Source organism: Adiantum capillus-veneris, chromosome 1, assembly GCF_014529385.1.
Source record: "Adiantum capillus-veneris isolate H3 chromosome 1, ASM1452938v2, whole genome shotgun sequence".
Taxonomy (NCBI): Eukaryota; Viridiplantae; Streptophyta; class Polypodiopsida; order Polypodiales; family Pteridaceae; genus Adiantum; species Adiantum capillus-veneris.
The window spans coordinates 146,933,274-146,954,839 of record NC_140931.1 but is presented as its reverse complement, the minus strand read 5'-3'; the positions used below and the strand labels follow the sequence as shown (position 1 = coordinate 146,954,839).

Here is a 21,566-nt window from a genome sequence, read left to right as displayed (position 1 = left end):
TCAAGAGTATGAACGCGATATATGAGCTACTTGGAACTATCTTGAGATGACCAAGAGAGATACAGTGGATGCTTATTGGGAGAGATTCTGGAGCTCTTTTCTACCCGCCTCTTCATTCAAGAAGATCACGTTCAGAGAATAGATTGAGCGGTTTACCTTGGGTCTACCTACAGAGATCCGAGATCACTGCTTGGAACAAAAGTCAGCTTCTATTCAGGAGTTGATGAGTCATGCGAAACTGGGTTTTGCCATTCACTCTGGCAGCCTGACCTACCCCACCACCGATGAGGTCATGACACAACGAGCCGAACAGACTTCAGCGAAGGAAAGTAGAAAAAGAAAGAGCAACCCAGAAAAGAAGGATGCACGACCCAAGCTTACTCCTTAGGAGAGAGCTCGCTTCATCAGGGAGGGGAAGTGCTTTGGATGCAGGGAACATGGACATATCTCCGCGAAGTGCCCTAAAAAGGCACAAAAAGAACAAAATGACAAGGACGACGAAAGGCCCGAGAGTTCGAGAGCAGCTGAGGAACGTGGAAGAAAAGGCAAGATGAAAACAGGACTGGTTCTAGATTGTGTGGGTACCTATCCCAACACCATGGACGAGAGTACATAACTTTGTCGAGCTTGGGGCAAAGTGAAAGACCAAGAGGGCCTGATCTTCTTTGATGGAGGAGCCAAGGCCAACTTCATTTCACCGGAATTGGCGGCGCGGTTCGAGATCACTCCCGATCGGATGGGACCACTTGCGGAGGCTGTTCTAGCGGCACCCGGCAGGGACGTAGCCATTACACCTGTCATTGGCAAACTCCGGTAGCATTGTCAGGGGTATTTGGGGCATGAGGACTTTTTCATAATGCCTTTGAAAGGTTGTGATGTTCTCTTAGGGATTCCCTGGTACCACAAGAACAACACCGTGGTCAATTATCAGGCGAGGAAAGCGACATTGACTACAGAGAAGGGCAGAACCATTGTACTTGACATTAAACTGAAGGGCGAGTCTGTCCCTATTGTATCAGCTTCGGCCATTTCTAAATTAATGAATACTATGGTATTTAGTCAATATTATGCATCATGGAGCTGATGGTTATATTGTCTTGTGGGTGACTACCATGGGTCTATACCTTGCACTTTCCTTCAAGGGTGAATTCGGGCTTATCCTGGATTCATCTAGGTATATCTAAATTAATGAAATCCAGTCTGTTTGTTTACTCGATCTTTATGAAAGAATTGAGTAATAAGGATAGGACAAATATGTCTAAACTGATAAAGAACGCCAAGATTTTCTCCACTCTCACACTGATTGCTTCTTAGAGGGCCTATTAGGCGAGTTACCACCTGCTCGTCTTGAAGATCATACCATTGATCTAATACCTGGAAGCACTCCACCAAACCGGCCACCTTATCTTGTGAGCCAAGCACAGAATGAAGAGATTATGAACCAAGTAAAAGACCTCTTGGAAAAGGGTCTTTCCAGCCTAGTACTTCACCGTATTGCTCTCCAATGTTGTTGGTTTTGAAGAAAGACGTATCTTGGAGAATGTGCATCGATTATAGAGCTCTCAAACAAAATCACCATCAAGAACAGATTTTCGATTCCTAGGATCGATGATATACTCGACAGATTACAGAAATCCTCGTGCTTTAGCAGGATTGATTTGAAGAGTGGATATCATCAGCTTAGAATCGTGTCGGGAGACGTCTATAAGACAGCTTTTCGGACGACTTTTGGGTTATTTGAGTTTTTGGTGATGCCTTTTGGCTTAATCAATGCTCTTGCGACATTTCCTTTAACCAGTTATCCATGCTCTTACTCAGTGGCGGCATTACCTACTCGGAGCGGATTTTACTGTCTTTACAGACCATCAGAGTTTGCGCTACTTCTTATCACAGAAGCAGCTATCGGAAAAGCAGATGTGGTGGGCGGTCATCTTGTCACAGTTTCACTTCCAGATTGTCCATGTTTAGGGACAGAAGAATGTGGTGGCAGATGCTTTGTCTCGAAAGCCATTGGTTCTGGCTATTTCCGCGATACATCATAGGAGCTTCGAGGATATGGTCGACCAGTATGCCACAGATACAGATTTTGCAAACGTTTTCACACAGATACAGGATGGAGAGACAGTAGTGGGATATTCCATTCGGGATGGCTACTTGATGAGAAAAACCATGTTGTGCGTTACACAGCCGTTGAAGAAAAAGGTTATGATTGAATGCCATTGTCCACCTTTTACGGGTCACCGCGGCATTGCTACCACCATGAAAGCGGTAGAGAGATACTTCTTTTGGTCGAGACTCAAGAAGGATGTGGAAGAGTTTGTGCGTAGTTGCTTAGTATGCTAGATGGTCAAGTTTGACAGGCATAAAGCACAGGGATTGTTACAGCCTTTACCCATACCCACCCGCCTTTGGGAAAGTATTGCAATGGATTTCATTTTTGATCTCCCGAGAACACAGAGTGGTCACGATGCTATCTGGACTGTTATTGACAGATTTAGCAAACAGGCTCATTTCATTCCAGTGAAGAAAACAGTCAAGCTGGATCACTTAGCGAGACTGTTTGTGGCCCAGATCTTCAGATTACATGCCATGCCTGAGATGATTGTCTCCAACAGGGACCCTAGATTTACGAGTTTGTTTTGGAAGTCAATTTGGGAGAACATTGGCACGCGGTTGCAATTCTCGTCATCGCTCCACCCACAGACTGACGGGCAATCTGAGATTGCAAATTTAGTGGTTTTAGATTTATTGAAGTCTTATATCTCGGATCAGAAGACTCAATGGGGAAAGTACTTACCTTTGGTGGAATTTGCCTACAATACCACGATACACTCTTCGGCGGGGAAGGCGCCATTTGAGATTGTTTGTTCCACCCTTCCTAAGCACGAAAAATAAGATTTTTGAAGCGGATGAATATACGCGTGACTTAGACACGGCTGTTTGCCAAGGTTCGCGAGGCTTTGCAGAAATCTCAAGAACGACAGAAAAAGGCAGCGGATCGCCATCGTCGCGACTTGAAATTGAAGGAGGATGAATGGGTGCTCTTACGTTTTGAGAAGGCACGCTTGAGAAAGAAAAAAGGAAAGGAGAGGCTTTTTCCAAAGCTTAGTATGCGATACTACGGACCTTTCCAGATCTGTGAAAAGATAAATGATGTCTTCTCCCGACTGAAACTGCCTGACACTTGGGAGGATTGACAATGCATTTCATGTGAGTCTCTTGAAACCTTTCAAAAGTGATGTGCCTGATGATGGGGAGCTTGATGAGCAACCCGAAGTCGAGGAGATCCTTGTTCCTGAACAGATTTTCGCACATAAGGATACGAAGAATAAAGGTAAAGTCCGAAGGCGGTTCTTGGTTAAGTTCAAGAACTATCCTGCATTGGATGCGAAGTGGATGGAAGAGGAGGACCTAGCAGATACTCCTCAGATTGTGAACTTTACCTCGAGGCTTTTGGTTTAGCATAGTCTACTCCAAATGGAACCCAGAATTCAGCTTGGCCGGAGATCTGGTGCAGTGGGATGCACAAGAGTGGAGTCACTCCGCTCCTTTGTCAATAGATGCCTCGATTTTGATACTAGAGTCACTAATGTCTCTTTGAGCTTCAGGGATACTGAGAGCTGACAGTATTCGGCTGTATGACTTTATGAAATGGAATTCCTGAATATGATACTGATTTGTTCTCGACTTCTTTTTAAGTGCAGGAATTGATAGACAAAATGACTGTAGCATTTTGGTCTAATTGATCTCGAATAGACATGCTTGCAATAGGGGTTAGTCAATCGGACATCAATGAGGTCCCGACTGGATCTAGATGCGATTGCTAGCTACATTGCCGATAAATCATGGTCTAAGATCCGAATGAATGTTGAATGTCATGTGATGTCGTGTGATGTGATTGTCGATTGGTACATGTGCTAGATGTGTGTTCCTAGTGCGTAGGTAATAACAATCAGTGTCTGCTAAGACGGTTTATGGCGTTTGTCGGTTTTGCAGGCGTAATCGAGGGCGATTACAATGCTTTCAAGAGGGGGGTATGTCACAAAGTGATTACGTGGCTGAAAACCCTAAAATCTGCCAAAGAAACCCTAATTGCAGAAACCCTAATTTCTGCCAGAAACCCTAACTGCTGGAAACCCTAATTTCTGCTGGAAACCCTAACTCCTTGGCAGCAGAAATGCCACGTGGCAGCAATACGGATGGCCGGAAATTACGGCGGGAATTGCGGAGGAGAAAGCTTGCGGGGCAGATTTACTTTTTGGCAGATATTTGGCGATGCTTTTCTTTTGCTTCATTAAAGAGAAGAAGGCCTATTTGCTTTATTTGATGATTGAGAGAGAGAGAGAGAGAGAGAGAGAGAGAGAGAGAGAGAGAGAGAGAGAGAGACCTGCAGCGAACCCTAGGCCTGCAACGCGAACTTGTCACGGCACGAACCTGCTCTCAAGCAACGCGTGAACGTGTCCTCTCTGTTCACGGACGGGCAACATGGTTTCGCGAATCTGCCTGCTGCGCGCGAATTTGCTGCCTTGCGCGAACCCTAACTGTAGCCTACTGCGCGCGAATCTGTTGTTGCTTGCGCGAAATCTGTTCCTTGTGCGAAACCTGCTGCCTTGCGCGAACCCTAACTGTGGCCTGCGCGAATCTGCCTACTGCTTGAGAGAGAGAGAGAGAGAGAGAGAGAGAGAGAGAGAGAGAGAGAGAGAGAGAGTGTCCAAGCTACACTTTGGGTCTTGCTCTTAGCATTTGCCAGTCTCGCCCATTCTTCATGGCGGCTATGCTGGTCTCGAGTGCTCCTCACAACGCTCCATCACCACTTGCCTGTCGCGTGGATTGCACTGTCGACCTATTGTCACGCATTGACTCCAAAGTACAACACTTGGCTCAGCGTGCCTTAGTTGGCCGGATGATTGGACAGTCTCCACCCCGATCTTCTATACGTGATTGGTGTCAGACTGCATTGGGCACTACTCAGGGACGGATCTCGGAGCTTACACTCCTTGGCAGAGGCATATTCATGGTACGTCTTTCAGATCCCGCCATCGCCTCAGCTCTCCTGGCTCGCTCTATGATACTCTCTGATCGCAGGATGATGTACTTGACGAGGTGGTATCCCGAGTTTTCCATTGAGGAGTTTGACAGTCGACACCTTATTCGAGATTCTCTCTGACGCTCTCCTTCCCGGATATGCCTCTCCATTTTATCGATGAACATCTCCTCCAGACGATTGCTGCTCATTTTGGCTCGATAGTTCCAAGGTCCTGTATCTTCTCATCTGGCCCACCTCGCATTCAGGTCTTGGTGTTTGGGGATACTTCATTACCAGATAGAGTTACTGTGGCTGTGCGTGATCGAGACTACTCTCTCCGTATGGTAGTCACTGGCCGCCCAGGAAAGTGCTTACGCTGTCACGAGATGGGACACTTTGCGCGAGATTGCCCCACCCAGCCACGTCATCGGCGGCAACAACAGCCGGCTCGGGGTAGTCATGCTCAGCCACGTGGTCAGCGTCAACAGTCGGTTCCTCCTTCTCACCCATCTACTAAAGCACCTTAGCAGCCTACAGGCGCTCCTCGAGCTCCAGCCCTCCCTGTTCCTCCCTCCGCTTCAGCTCACACTGAGGCAGCATGGCAGACAGTGGGTCGTAATCATTCCTTCCGTCCTCGTCAGCAACCAGCAGCGTAGCCAGCTCCCAGTGTTACCCCTCCAGCTCCCTCTCAGGTTTCCACCACCCCCTTACCCCCCTGCATCTCCTCGCCATTCTTCTTCTTCGCGACAGGACCACTTACCTCTGCTACCAGCTCCTCCTTCACCTGCAGTTCCCCTGCCCGCTCCTTCCCCTCTTCCCGAGGTCCCTGTTCCTATGCAGATGGATCATTCACCGCTACTACCTCTCCCTTCTCCTCCTCTTCCTCTCGCCCTTACTCCTCCCCCTCCTCCTTCTGGTCCTCCCCCTCCCTCAACAGCTCATACTTACGTCTCACGCAGTTTTCTCAGCTCTTGCCCTCTTTCCTGGGGCACTCATCGGGCTGAGATGTGCGGTGACTTGGAAGGGCCATTGCGGGTGCAACTCTATCTTATGCATCACAAGACAGGTTGTGTTCCCTCTTTAATAGGCAGTCGCTCTCAGCGTACCCATTCCTTTTTCTTTCCATTCCACGCTGCTCAGGAATGGTCCGAGGATTAGGTTCTACATTTTGTGCACGCACAGACTATGGCTCAGCTTCATTTATGGTTGTCTCCTTCCGCTCCTTGTCTCCTCACTACCCTTCATGTATTGGTGCTATGGAGTGGAGTGATGTTTATGCTTGCTATTCACTGCCTATGGTCATTCATGTATCCTCAGATGTGGTGCTTCCTATGTCTATGCGCATTTGGGGTGTCAAAGCTGCAGCATCGGTAATGCAATGTAAACAAGCTGAGGTCCGCAGTTGGTGCAATGAGACACCATATCTTAGAGAGGGTTTGCGGGTAGCTTTCTTACCGCCTGAAGCTCACCCCTTGGATGGCCCAGCTGCCTCCAAGAAGATGCGCAGTTAGTCAGATGCTATTCAAACTCTTTCATGCAGTCTTGGATTTACATGTAGTTTCTTGGAATGCTAATGGTTTACAGACTTCTCGGGTAAAAGGTTCCCATAAGCTTTTACTTCGTAGAGATTACACTCATGTAGTGGGCACTGTGGATATATTGCTAGTACAGGAGCATAAGATTGCCACTCCCTTTGGCAATCTCATGCCCTTGGGCGCCCGCACTTTTTGGGAGCTTGCTCTGGTCCTCTTCATGGACAGAGTTGCGGTGTATGCATCTCAGTGGGACCACGTTACTTGGCCTCAGTTCAACAACATGGCACCCTTGTCCCTGGCAGAGCAGTTTATGTTTCTATTCGGATTCGGGAATCTATCATTGGTTTTATGTCAGTCTATGCACCCACTACTCCTCGGGAGAGGGCTACATTTTGGTCCTCTTTGGCTGATGTTCTACCTGTTGTAGACTCTTGGGTTGTTGGAGGTGACTTCAACAACGTTGAGAGCGACTCTGATTGGGGGGAGCCATCACACCTCCAGTTCTATCATCCATCTCTCTCGATGAGCAGCCAACTTGGGATCGATTTCTTCTAGCTATTCAAGGTGTTGACGCCTGGCACATACCCTCTTTTGGTCACCACCTACACTTCATTACTCTTGGGGGTTTCAGAGACAGCAGGGGAGATTATTAGAGCGACTTGATCGTTTTTACATTGGCCCTTGGGCAACAGCTCTAGGCGGATTCACTACTATATGGAGAGGGACCAGCCTCTCAGATCATTTACCCATCTCATTGTTTATCTCCTTCACTAGATCCTCTACACAGAGGCGAGGCTGCCGCATCCCTGACAGTGTTCTCACCAGTCCAGTATTGCAGCAACAGATTCGTGACTTATGGTCCACGGATGCTTCTTATTGTGGACCCCCTGGAGAGTTTCTTGCTCATTGCATTACTTTGTCTAGTATTTACTGCCGTGATCAGACCGCTATTATTCATCGTCAATTGAGGGTACGCGAGTTAGATCTTCACATCCCTCTTGGTTGCACTCAGCGCTTGCTCGAGGAGTGGCCTCAGGATGCTTATCTCTCTGGTAGACAGACAGAGCTCACAGAGGAGATTCGCCGCGTATAGGAGGCTAGGTCTGAGTTCACTCATCATGCTTCAGTATCTCATTGGATAGCTAAAGCTGATCGAATTAATAAAGACTTATTTGCTGCGTATAAAGAGCGCCCTCCCTGCACCACCCTTCGGACTTTGTGCGATGCTCAAGGGACACTACATATGCATCCTGATGTTATACTTGATATGTCTGCAAATTATTTTGAGACATTGTTCACTGTTGATGTATGCACTACTGAGGTTTTACATGCACGTGAGCAGATCTCGCATCACATGCGACACCGTTGTACAGACACTATGACAGAGATCTTGTTGGTACCCTTCACACTTGCAGAGCTCCATGCTGCCATAGAGAGTCTTGATCCATCCTCCTGTCCAGGAGAGGATGGCCTCACTATAGCTTTCTTTTTGACATATTGGGATGTATTGCATATACCACTGCTTCGCGGTTGTCAGGACATCTTTGCATCAGGATATATGCATCCGGATCTTTGTTCAGGTCTCAATCTCTTATTCCGAAGGGGGGTGACACCACTCAGCTCCGACAGTGGAGACCTATTACCCTGCTCCCTTCGGTCTATAAGATATTAGCATTTATGATCAGCCATCGCTTGCGGCCGTTCTTACTAGATATTATTCATACTTCTCAGACAGGCTTTGTCATGGATCGATGCATCTTGGATAATATCTTCACTTTTTATGAGGCAGTGGAGTGGGCCAGATCATCTTCTTAGCCTCTCGCTTTTTTCATCCTTGACTTCGAGAAAGCATACGATCGTGTTGAGTGAGACTTTCTTGAAGGAACATTAGCCAGGATGGGTTTCCCTTCGAGATGGATCTCAGGCATTTCCGCTCTCTTCAGGATTGCCAGCAGTGCTATTACTATTGGTGGTTGTGTCAGTCGCAGTTTTGAGCTTTCTCGATCTGTCCGTCAGGGATGTCCTCTAGCAGCATATCTGTATTTGTTTGTAGGAGAGACTATGTCCGACTTTCTTCGTGCTCAGAGTCATGCATTTTGTGGCTTGACCATGCCGGTACCTACAGCTCCAGACCTTATCGATCAGGAGTTTGCTGATGATACTATGCTCATGTTACGCTATTTGCTAGCTGCTCTTGATGCCATGTGGGAGACCCTAGAGGTTTTTTGCATTGCCAGTGGTGCACGCATTAACTGGCATAAATCCTATGGGTTACTGGCTGGTAGTGATGACATACCTACTTGGGGGGTAGCTGATGGTTTCATATGGCTGCGACCGGGTCAAACATGGAGATATCTGGGCTTTTAGGTTGGATTAGATGTTACCTCATAGCAGCAGTTTGCACCCGTACTACAGTCTATTCGCAGGAAGCTATGCCATTGGTCTTCACGTCATTTGTCGTTGGCTGGCTGTGCATTGGTCGCCAACCAGGTCATTCTGGCTACAGTATGGTATACGGCTTCTTGTTGGATGTTACATTCTGGTGTGATGGCTCCGCTCCGCCGCCTAGTGCAGAACTTTTTATGGAGTGGCACAGACAGGACTATTGATACCCGTGCTCGAGTTTGCTGGTCCACGATTATTCGTCCTAGGTCAGAGGGAGACCTTGGCATTATTAATCCAGAGTTACAGAGCCGCGCCCTTCTTACCAAGCTTTTTGTTCGGGGTCTTTTTCCCGGACAAGAACCTTGGAAGATGCTTCTTCAGGCCGCTCTTTGCGTAGTGACTCCACGACTCGACACTAGAGATGGTCATACTTGGTAAACAGGGTATCGTTTTCTCTTTACTGATGCCCCCTTGTCCACCACCTCCCTCTCCCCCTTCATCCGATCACTCCTTCAGATTTGGGTTTCCATGCGACGGGCTATCATATGCTCACCTCCCTCATGTCGTGAGGAGATTGAGCGCCAGCCTCTCATTTGGAATGTTGCAGTTCTTGATTCTTCGGTAGATCCACCCCGTCAGCTTGGAGAGAGGACTCACATTGATTGGGTTGCCTGGGACGCTGGCCCTGTTGTCTCTATGCGGTTGTTTCATGAGACACGGATGCTAGATGCTGATTTTGTGGCAGAACATTATGACATTGGTCGCGGGGTGACAGACAGACTGCTTGAGATTGATTCCGCCGTTCCTTCACAATGGGATGCAGTCATGAGAGGCACGGTTCAGATGCCTCCCCATTGTGGCTGGGAAGGCCTCTTTGCTCAGAGCACTCTCTTATTAGTTCGTTTAGACACCATGCTGTTCACAGTTGATACTGACCAGTCTAAGGGGATTCATGCTAGATTGACATATGATGCCACCTTTCCCACCCTGTCCTTCCCGGAGCTCAATGGCAGGCCATCAGAGTAGTTGGCTCCCGCGGGAAGCGTCGTTGTGTTTACCCTCGTTTCGCTTCCGCTGATGCTACACTTTGGAGGCTTTGGGTGTGGGAGGGTCGTGCCCTATCTCAGCTTTATTGGGACCCAGGAGAGTGGCATTGGCCTCACTCTGACCCCACCTGTGCACCTGTATCCTTCTTTGAGTACACTGTCAGGATTGGACGGTTAGCATTGATGAGACAACAGCCTGAGCAGCCCACGTGTATGCGTTTCTGGTTACATTCAGGTCTCTCTCATGCCTATCTGCAGCAGTTTTGGTCCGCCATCTGGGATTTACATGCGGCTCGTCGTATTTCTTTTTTCATGTGGATGATTGCGCATGCGGGACTTCCAGTTGGGACTTGGCTAGCTACTATGGGTCATGATCCGTTATGTACTCGTTGTCCTTTGTGACTCCTTGAGTCACCTGCACACTGTCTTTGGTCATGCTCAGCTTCCCATGTAGTGTGGCTTGCAGTTTGCTTTCTACTTAGCAGAGCAGGTGTTCAGCATGGATTTCTTACTTGGGGATCTGTCTCATGGTTGATGCCGATGCCCAGCCCCCATCTTTTTTATGAGGGCTCAGACATAGATCCAGCCTTTATGCTTACCTCGGCTGGTTATCGGCGAGGGACTTTGGCTATGCTACCACAGATTGCTTGGCAGGGGGATTCTCAGACACGTGATGAGGTTTTTTCAGTCATCACTAGTATTACACTATGGAATGCTTGGAGAGCTCGTTGTCTCCACATTCTCAGTGCGGCTCCATAGCTCCTTCAGGATACCCTCACTGCCATTTGGCTGGACATCATTCACACCCTGATTTGGCAGTGGGATTCTTCCTCAGGTGCATCTCGAGCAGCCGAGGCTCGCCGATTTTCCTTTCTTCGGCATTGGGCACGATCCCCACTCTTCTTCACACTTACAGGTGGACAAGTTACGTGGCATTATGCCCCTCCTCGGTGGTTTCTCCTCCACTCGTCACACCGACCACCATGAGATTGTTTTAGTCGAGTTGTCACTATAGTGGCTCTCCTCCTTACATTCAGCTTGTACACCCCACGTGATAGGCTATTTTGGCATTCACTGGGGATTATATTGTACTCAGTAATATACAGCCCTGACTTTTTCCAAAAGAGAGAGAGAGAGAGAGAGAGAGAGAGGAGAGAGAGAGAAGAGAGAGAAGAGAGAGAGAGAGAGAGAGAGAGAGAAGAGAGAGAGAGAGAGAGAGAGAGAGAGAGAGAGAGAGAGAGAGAGAGAGAGAGAGAGAGAGAGAGAGAGAGAGAGAGAGAGAGAGAGAGAGAGAGAGAGAGAGAGAGAGAGAGAGAGAGAGAGAGAGAGAGAGAGAGAGAGAGAGAGAGAGAGAGAGAGAGAGAGAGAGAGAGAGAGAGAGAGAGAGAGAGAGAGAGAGAGAGAGAGAGAGAGAATGAAATGTTATATTAACGTCTTCAAAAGGCCAAAATGACCTATGAGACCAATCAGTTACAAAATAGTGAATCTAATACCATGTCTGGGTACAAAAGAACTAGAAAAGAACTAGAAGTGGAACAAAATACTACTACTACTACTACAATCTAAAACTACGTGGGTGTAGCAGTTGATACAATAGGTACCCGGTAAACTGGATGTAACAGTGTGTGAAACAAAGATGGAAGAAATGGTGAGGATCCATCCTCATCTGCACTCTGGATGTCGAGAGAGTATGGCTCGAATCTTCTGTTGTAGTCTCCGTCGATGCTGTGTAGCTCCTCTCCTCAGTCGCGGTCGTCTGTATCTCTGTAGCTCCAATGCTCGGTCGATGAGAGTGCCAGTAGTGGTCGAATGAGTGTGGGACGAGCTTTGCAGTGGTGGCTGCTCCTCTGGCTGTCCCATATCTAGTGAAAAGAAATCTGTAATGTGTCTCTGGGACTGCCTCTCTCTAGCTCTCCCCAGTAAAGTGTCTCTATACCTGTGTAACTCAAGTAGATATAGTCCAAGACATCTCTGATCCTCATAACTCATGACCCTAGATAGAGGACCAAAACCCTCTCTGAATAAGCAGTGGAAACGTCCCCGTATCTCATAGAACACTGTGCAATGACATATGTAGTGCAACTCTGTCTCTGGCTCTCTCTGGCATAATCGGCATATCCTGCTGTCTGCTGGTATCCCTCTGAATCTACCAGTCTCAATCTCGAGCTGATGTGAGGATGTGCGTATTTGACCAATGGCACAACGCAAACCATGAGACATATGTGTGTCCATGTAGCTGGGTTGAATCACAAACCCATCTCCTGTGAGGTGGAGAAGATGCTCTCTATAGAAAGCCATCTTCGTGCTCAACTCCTGAGGCGGCTCTATCCATGTCCTCTTGGTGTCGAGCTGGATCAGGTCCTGACGAATGAGTCTAGTGATCTCCACCCGTGTAAGAGACAGCGAGGGTGCCTGAAGAGAATATTGGAAAGGGGGCAACCTGTCCATGGTGAAGCCATGCGTCTGAAACCATGAAGTCATCTGTGCATACCAGCATGAAGTGTCCCCCTGTAGAGCTAACTGTCTGGAAGACTCAAGGGCCAGTCTAGCATATCTGTCTCTAGTAGTATCCCATAGGCTGTGCACAAAGGACACTGATCTGGTAAGCGCCTCAATCTCCATGGGGGGGGCAGCTAGCTCTGCTCGAATGATCGCATGAGGTACGAAGGCCTTGGCTCTAATCAATCGGGAGATCATAGATACCAAGGGCCTCTCCATACGTCTCCAACCATCCTGGCCTACAGAAGGTCCCCATACCTGTACCCCATACATCATAGCTGAGGCTACTAAAGTATCAAAGAGCCATAACTTTGTCCGAGGTTCCTGGAACTGAACCTGCGAACACATCCTCTCCAAGCCTCCCAAGGCCGCATAAGCTCTGGTCAGTCTAGTCTCTGCTGCTCTCCCCAAAGAAAACCTCGGCCCAGTGAAGACTATCCCAAGGTAAGTGTATGCATCTGTATACTCCACAATCTCTTGACCATACGTGAAGGTCGGTGCCGATCTCCTGATCCACTGCGGTGTGGTGTTAAACACCATGACCTTGGTTTTACCAAGGTTTACAGACAATCCACTATCCTCTGCAAAACTGTGTAATGCATCCAACTGTCGCTGCATACCCTCTGGCGAGTCAGAGATCAAGACAATATCATCAGCATATAACAACAATGGGATCCACGTCCCTGCCAGCTGGGCACCTCTATCACCCTCTCTGTCAATGTAATCAGACACCTCATCAACATACATACCAAATAGAGTAGGAGACAATGGGCAACCCTGTTTCACCCCGATAGTGGAGTGAACTAAGTCAGATATCCCCTCTGGGGTGCGTACATGTCCCATCACTGATCTGTATAAAGCCATAATCCCCCAAATCAACACTGTGGGCACCCCCATCTCCTGCAGTCTGCGCATCAGTCATTGCAAGCTTTTGGGGCTCTGCTTTTGGCAACCCTTGTAACTCTTTATAAGTGAAGTTGGTTTCTCACTTCTCAGAGCATCTGGACGCAGAGTCTGAGAGTGAGACCCAACCACTCTTGTACTTTTAACTCAGATTAATACAAAAAGAAATACCGAAAGGGGCGCCAGTCTTTGGGGCCAATATCTCTAGGCACGGAACTCCGCTGGGCCGGTGCAAATCTATTGTGAACTGTGAACTGTTTTGAAGTGGTTAGTTGGTGCTGTCGCGGTTGATTCTTGACTTGGAGTGTCCAAGTCTGTTACACTTGATAAAAAACAGGACACGTCAACCAAAAGAAGAACCTGAAGAAATCCACATCCTCTAGACACCACTCCCCATACTTATCCCACCAATGTAGTGAGCGTGGTTTGACATATCAAGGACCACATTGATACCTTCTCTAGTGGATAAGCGGAGAACTTGCATCATGGCCATGAGGAATGCAAGAATTGTGATTTGATTATTGTCATCATCATCACAAGGAAAGCCACTTGCCACATATTTTAGCAACAAGGCAAAATGAAAACACATCTACAGCTTGTGGTGAAGAAGGTCAAACACAACTTGCAGAAGGCCAATGACACAACCCACTTCAACAAGTATGCTCTGTTGAGACATAGCCATGGTGTCAATTCTTTTATGAAACACCTCTAACTGCTTCAAGATGTAGAATGTAATTTTCTTCAAATTTTTTGCAGAGGGATGATATATATATATATATATATATATATATATATATATATATATATATATATATATATATATATATATATATATATATATATATAGAGAGAGAGAGAGAGAGAGAGAGAGAGAGAGAGAGAGAGAGAGAGAGAGAGAGAGAGAGAGAGAGAGAGAGAGAGAGAGAGAGAGAGAGAGAGAGAGAGAGAGAGAGAGAGAGAGAGAGAGAGAGAGAGAGAGAGAGAGAGAGAGAGAGAGAGAGAGAGAGAGAGAGAGAGAGAGAGAGAGAGAGAGAGAGAGAGAGAGAGAGAGAGAGAGAGAGAGAGAGAGAGAGAGAGAGAGAGAGAGAGAGAGAGAAGAAAGAAAGAAAGATATTTTACGTCTATGTCAGGCCGAAATCGGCCTATGAGACAAATCAAATATACATGATGTGTATGTCATCCGTCTATCGGAAAGACAAAGGAAATAAAACTGATACAAAACTGAACTGAACCGAAAATAAGTAGTGATGTGCTGAAGATGGTGATGGTGATATATCCAGGGGATATCCGAGGAGGGATGGAGCTCCATCTTTAAGGGTATATGCATGTCTATGTGCTCAGGGTAGTACAATCATGAGAGTGCATCAAGCTATCTAGCTCCATCCTGTACTAATGGAGGGGTGTAATATGTGGTACATGAGCAGGTCTGGTGCCCAGGGCTGCCCGGATGAAAGCTGCAGGGTCGGCCCTCATCTGAGCGACTTGCTCCTCAATGGCATAGCGCTCTCGGGCCCGGATCTCCTCAATCTGTCGATGGTGGAGGCTCGCACCCCTGTAGCCACTAACTGGTGGTCGTCGTCTTGCTCGGCTTGCCTCGGCCTGTGGGAGTCACTCCCCTTTGAGTGTCAGATGAGGGGCGGATGAGAGAGAGAGAGAGAGAGAGAGAGAGAGAGAGAGGGGGGGGGGGGGGGGGGGGGGGGGGCTGGGGCTAATGTGAGTCGGAGTACTTACTACTGGCATGAAAGAGGACTGTTGTCACAACCTGCTGACGTGTCAAAGCCCTGAAGAATGGGGCCAACTTACAAATGCCGGCGGAGGGGCCTAAACCCTAAGAAGAACAAGTAACACAGACGAAGAAGTCCTACCAACTTATGGGGACTCCGTCCGATGAGGCCCCAAGTGACATAAAGGATTCAAATAAAGCTGGACTCTCTCACACACACAAAAGACTTACGCAAACTGATGACGTGACAGATTTCCGAAAATTACGCCGACAGTGTTGATGTGGCGGGCTGTATTGATTTTCGTGTTTTGCGTTGACTGCTGATGTGGCAGTTGCACAGAAATCCGTGATTTACATTGGCAGCTTTTTGGCATTGCTTTTGGACCAGATGCTTTTGAGTTTGAAGGGTTTTCACTGTAAACTGCTTTTGGGGCCTAAGGCCTTTAAATATGTGCTAAGGGCTCATTCTCTGGCATGCTTCTTGGAGAAGGTGCAGAGCATGGAGTTCCGGCTTGTATTGTGTTGATGCAATATAAAGAAATACCGAAAGGGGCGCCAAGGTTTGGGGCCAATACTGTCTGGGGTGGAATTCCGCCACTTCGTATCGCGTGTCGTCTCTCTCTTTCAGTTCAGTTGTTACTGAAGTGCTAAAAGTCTGTTCAGTCTGTTCTTTTCTATTGGCACGTGGTGTCCGTCTTGTGACAGTGGTATCAGAGCATCAGGCGTGTGTTTTTCTGAAAGCACACCGGTCCTACAAAAGAGCAGACAGAGCCATTGGAATATTTACTTGAAGTATCTCCGGGCCCCGACCTCGTACTTATTAGCCACTCCCACCCTTACTTCATCGCGTATCGGGCGTGCTCCCGTCTTCATCGCTCTGTCTTACAGGGCATAAGCCATAAAGAACCCACCACATAGAATTCTTGGATTCAACAAAACATTTGCAGTTTCTGCTCAACGAGCTTCCCGACATCCTTTCACAGCATCCTTAGCAGAATCTTTCGATGTTGCAAAGTTTTCAACAATTTTTGAACTACATGTTACCCCCTCTGATGCCACAGGTGGTACCTCCTCCTCCGGCACTAGAAAGTACGAGAGCTTCCAACCGGCAGGAATATGGTGCAGCCATTTGACCCTGATTCAGTACAACTGCCTTTGCCACCGCCATTGCCCCCACCTCCACCACCACCGCCACCAAGCTACAATGGTTGGAGCCCATATGCATACCCTTATTATCCATACCCGCCTAACCAACCCAAAGATTTCAAAGATGGCGGCACAACAGTCAAATTTTTCATTTTTCCGGGGTGAAAGATTGCAAGAAAGCATTGCAGTTCCTACAACAATTCGACAACATCTATGTTTTGCTGCAAAGTTTTCAACAATTTTTGAACTACATGTTACCCCCTTTGATGCCCCAAGTGGTACCTCCTCCTCCGGCACCAGAAAGTACAAGAGCTTCCAACCGGCAGAAATATGGTGCATCCATTTGACCCTGATCCAGTGCAACCGCCTTTGCCACCGCCATTGCCCCCACCTCAACCACCACCGCCACCAAGCTACAATGGTTGGAGCCCATATGCATACCCTTATTATCCATATCCGCCTAACCAACCCAAAGATTTCAAAGATGGCGGCACGACAATCAAATTTTTCACTTTTTCCGGATGAAAGATCGTAAGAAAGTATTGCAATTCCTACAACAATTCGACAACATCTATGCTTTGGGGAACTATACAGAAGAATCCAAGATTTCTCGAGCAGCGGGATTTCTTAAAGAAAATGCTAACATCACAAATGCTCACATATGCATGTCTTCAAGACACAACGAACAACGGCGCTAAGCACTCCCTCGAGACGGACGGTCTGCAGTATGAAGCTATTCAACGACTACCTCGTCACTTCCCTTGCAAATAACTTAAAAAGGTCCGGGCCATGAGCTCAGAGGACTAATACAACCAAACACTCCCCAGATCGCAACTTGCATCGCTTGGAGGTTTGAAGCATACAACTGAACGCTCCCCAGACATCCCATCTACGTTGTTCAAAGGTTTTCTAGTGTACAAAGAAACACTTCCAAGACATCTTGACTGCGTTGTTTCGTATTTTTCAAGCATACGACAAAATGCTCCCCACAAATCTCATCTGCGTCATTCTGAGGTTCAGACATTATCAAACAACATTTCCACTACTCCACCTGGTAGTAAATCACCAACCATCGAAATAAGTTTTAAAATCAAAGTCAAACAATTCAATCGGCACCAAGACAGATTTAAAACAGATACAATCCATTTCAAAAAAATTCCAAGCAATATATTCAAACAAATTCTCAAACAAAAGTTCAAAAAGTGTAACTCAAAAAGCATTCTCGATGTTAGCCGAGTTCGAAAGATGACTAACTTTCTATCCTGAAACGTGCACCAAAATTAGGATTGGATTCCTTCCATAAGGTTGTAGCCGACTGCTGCATGGTCCATAAGCTCTTGAATGGTCGAGATTGGCTTAGTCAGTCAATGTTCCAGTAGCGGTGATGGTAGCTCTAAAATATAGCAATTACATTGGGCTTCCAAGGTTATCAGTTTGAGAAGAGACACTTGGTGAGAGATATTGAGAAATTTCAAGTAGGGTTTTCGTGGCAAGCATTTGAGGATATCCCACTTTGCCAGAAGCTGTGCGCAAAGAAAGATGTCAAGTAGGATGTAACTTTGGGCAAAATTTTTCTTTAAAGCGTCCCAAGTCCTTGGAGTGTGCGGCTTGGTAGCGAAGGACATCCACTACTGCATGGCATTGCCTTTGAGAAAAATGGTGGCTCGAGAAATCTTTGATTCTTTCGAGTAACTCCCCACGGCATAGATGGTGTCAAACTGTTGCAAAAGCTGGAAAGCTTTCATAGGATCTTTTTCCTCCAAAAAGTGAGAAAAATTTCTTGTGAAATCTAGAAGCGCCATCTTGCTCTATCTCCTCTTTGGGAGGACCGGTATACTTTCAAAAAAGCACACGACTGAAGCTCTGATACCAATGTAGCGGGAAGGCACCACTTGCCAACGGAAAAAACAGACTTCAAATAACAACGGAATTGAAAGAGAAACACTGCACACAAGACACGGAGTGGCGGAATTAGAGAGAGCATTGGCCCCAAAGCCCATCGCTTCTTTCGGTATTTCTTTATATTACTTCAACTCAGTACAACGCCGGTACTCCGTCCTTTGCATCTCCGTGCGGGAGCCTGCCTGTGTGAGAATGAACTTGGGCACATATTTAGAGGCCCTTGGACCTCTAAAATTGGTTTACATGAAAAGCATTAAACCCAAAAGCATCTGGTCTAAAAGCTACAGCCAAAATCCATCAGCATGATTTGCAAAAATCCGTACAGCTGCCACGCCACCAATCATCACAAAACGTGGAACGTCCGTACAGTTGGCACGTCATCAGCTTTTATGCAAGGGAATTTGTGTGTGTAGGTCTTGCTTTATTTAATGTATTTATAGCCCTAGACTTTGGCCCCTATTAGACGGAGTCCCATAAGTTGGTAATAACCCTTTTAAAATTTGGGCCACTCGGCAAGACTTGCAAGTTGGTAAAACTTCTTATGCTACTTCTTATCTTAAAGTTTAGGCCCCTTGGTCAGGATTTGCAGGTTGGCTAGGGTTGGGTCTGGGAAACCCCAACCTGTTGGGTCTTTAGTGGCTTGACACGTCAGCAGTTTGTAACATCATTGTTGCGGATGCTATGGTTATTTGTTTTTCTACGGTTGTTCAAAAATGGTATTTGGGGCTTGCATCATCGACCAATATGGAGAGTTGGATTTCCAAGCACGGTAATTGAGCGTGAAATTTGCACTAACCTCTTTGGTGGTGGAAAAGTCTTATACGAAAGGCTTGGAATTGCAAATTGCTCTCAAATAGAGGGTTTTCTTTTGGCAATATCTCACAGGTAGCTCCTTACTGCTTCTTTCTGGCACGTCGGCACGTTGCTTCTTCCTTATGTTGCTATTGCCGCCAACTTGCTGAGACAATACCTAATATGTTATGACGTTCTCATAATCACGATTTCTTTTGTGTGGAAAAGTGTTCTACAAAAGGCTTGGAATTGCAAATTGCTCTCAAATAGAGGGTTTTCTTTTGGCAATATCTCACAGGTATGCTCCTTACTGGTTCTTTCTGGCACGTCGGCACGTTGCTTCTTCCTTATGTTGCTATTGCCACCAACGTGCTGAGACAATACCTCATATGTTATGACGTTCTCATGATCACGGTTTCTTTTGTGAGGTTACACAAAGGTTGCAATGTTGTTTCCCTCATCTTCGTTATGGAAGACTCTTCTGGATTTTTGGCCAACTGAATCCACCAATAAGATTTACCACGTATGACAAACTTTCTTGCTTCGGTGCAATTTAATGCTCTTTGGGCTGTTTATGATGCACACAATCAACTTCAGTAGGCTTTTTGTTGTGGCTGCAGTTATTTAGCTTTACCCTACTCATAGTTTTGTACTCAGGTCCTCCAATCTCTTCCTGCTTGTTTCCATTTGGGGGACATTTCACTTGAGCATTTTGAGGTTTCTAGCTTTTTGTTGTGGCTTCACCCATTTTGGGTGGCCATGTCTTGTAGATCATTGTAATCAGTGGAAATTTTTGCCCAGAAAAGAATGTGTGTGTGTGTGTGTGTGTGGAGCATAGATTGCAGAACACTTTCTGTGTTCCTCCCTTTATATCTGATCTTTTTGGTGGGTTTTCCTCGCTTTGAGGTTTCCAACTGGTAAATTAATCAAATTAGATTTACTATAAAAAAGAAGTATTTTGTTCGGTATTGGTCACATCCCTTATGTCTTATCAACTGAGTTGAACGTTATAATGTCTCATTAGAACAGTTTAAATATATCAATAGATGGTTTATGCAGCAGGCTTGCTTTCAGAATTTTACACTCGTTTGTTTGTCTTATCCAGATTCTGAAGAAGAGGAGTAACACTTACAACAACGTTTTGCCGTACAATACATTTTTTATCTGTAGCAAAAAAGTGGCTGCTTTATTATTTGCACGCGCAGTCGCTTATTGTGGTAGCTCTTCCTCCGCATTTGGATGATTGCATTGATATGTCGGTCTCATTTGATGGTTAAGATGCTAACTTCATTCTTGGGATTTTTCGAAGAAAAAGGAAAGAGTGTCTGCGTGGAAAACATCAAGTCTCTGTGCAAGGGCAGCAGGGCTCAACACCGACATCATCGTGTTTGAAGGAGACGATCATGGTCATAAAGCACCTGTTGAGGTCTTCCCTGTGAATTTCAGAATGATGTTTAGAATAACACAGCCTACCCCATAAAGTTTTGATAGCCTGATTAGAAATCCTCACTTTCCTCTCCTTTCTAATTGTTTGTATTTGTTGCTTATACTCCAATACCCTAAGACCTTTTTCTTCAGTGAAAATTTGATGTATACTGATGTATGAATGGAGCTCGGAGCAAAATTCGTCCCATACTACTTTTGGAAGGGAACATTTGGCATAATGCATGGAAATTGCATTTTTGACATAATCCAAGCAAGAAGGTAAAAGCATCAATAAATTGTCGAGGCCACAAATACCCTGGGGGTTGATTGCAATCCTTCATTCCATTGTTTGAGACATACCTTGCATGCATGGAAAATTTTTGTCGCTCATCTCGATGAAGTGCACGGCTTTTGGTTTGTTTTGGCAATTACCCAATTGTTTTTGAGGTAGGGTCTGGAAGATAGTCCGCTATTTGTACTTTGAGAGCATTCATAGTTTTTGTTTGAAATTTTTGCTCTTGCTAGACTACATTTTGCCAAAATTTCTCCAAGATTCTCACCATAATTTCTTGCCCTTCTTACTACAGTGTTTAGCTCTTGTAGTTATGATTGTTCTTTTGAGAAAGACATTTCTAACATTAAGAAGTTCAATAACACAAACTTTTCCATACAGAAAGAACAGATTCAAGATGTCTTAATCCAAAAAGGTCAATTAGAGTCACTCTTTGAGCATCAAGGGCGCGTTGGCTACACGGATGCACAATTAAAAATGCTTGATGCCGAAGCTAAGTCCGCTATTCGTTTACATTTTGCAAACTCAGTGCACTTCACTATTGTTGGTGAAGCTACTTCTAAAGCCTTAGTAAAAAATTATGGAATAGTTACGAAAGCAAAAGCACAAGTAATAAGATTTACATTATAAAGAAGCTATTTGAGTTTTGCATGAATGAAGGTGACAGTTTTTGAACACTTCAATGCACTCTTAAGCCAATTGACATCACATGAACTTGATTCGATAAAGAGGTGCATTCTATCTTCTTGTTATGCTATCCATCTTTTTCACGAGACAATTTTTGCACGACCATACGTAACTCTTGTTAGGGTAAACCTACTTTCATCCTATGCCTATGTGAACAACCCCTTAGGGTGCTACTCACACTCTATTGGGAAACATGCCTACACCT

General features: G+C 46.1%; 1 protein-coding gene across 2 annotated transcripts in view; it reads left to right on the top strand.

Annotated features, from left to right (window-relative positions):
- The window catches only part of LOH2 (LAG1 homolog 2), a 57,138-nt gene extending 36,964 nt beyond the window's left edge, over nucleotides 1–20,174 (top strand). Inside the window, exons 6-7 of one of the 2 annotated variants that reach the window (XM_086521619.1) lie at nucleotides 19,256–19,480; nucleotides 20,063–20,174. In XM_086521619.1, coding sequence (XP_086377745.1) covers nucleotides 19,256–19,458 — 203 coding nt within the window. In that variant the 3' untranslated portion in view covers nucleotides 19,459–19,480; nucleotides 20,063–20,174. The remainder of the gene's footprint in view (nucleotides 1–19,255; nucleotides 19,481–20,062) is intronic. The other variant, XM_086521623.1, reaches the window with a different exon arrangement.
- Nucleotides 20,175–21,566: the final 1,392 nt, after the last annotated feature.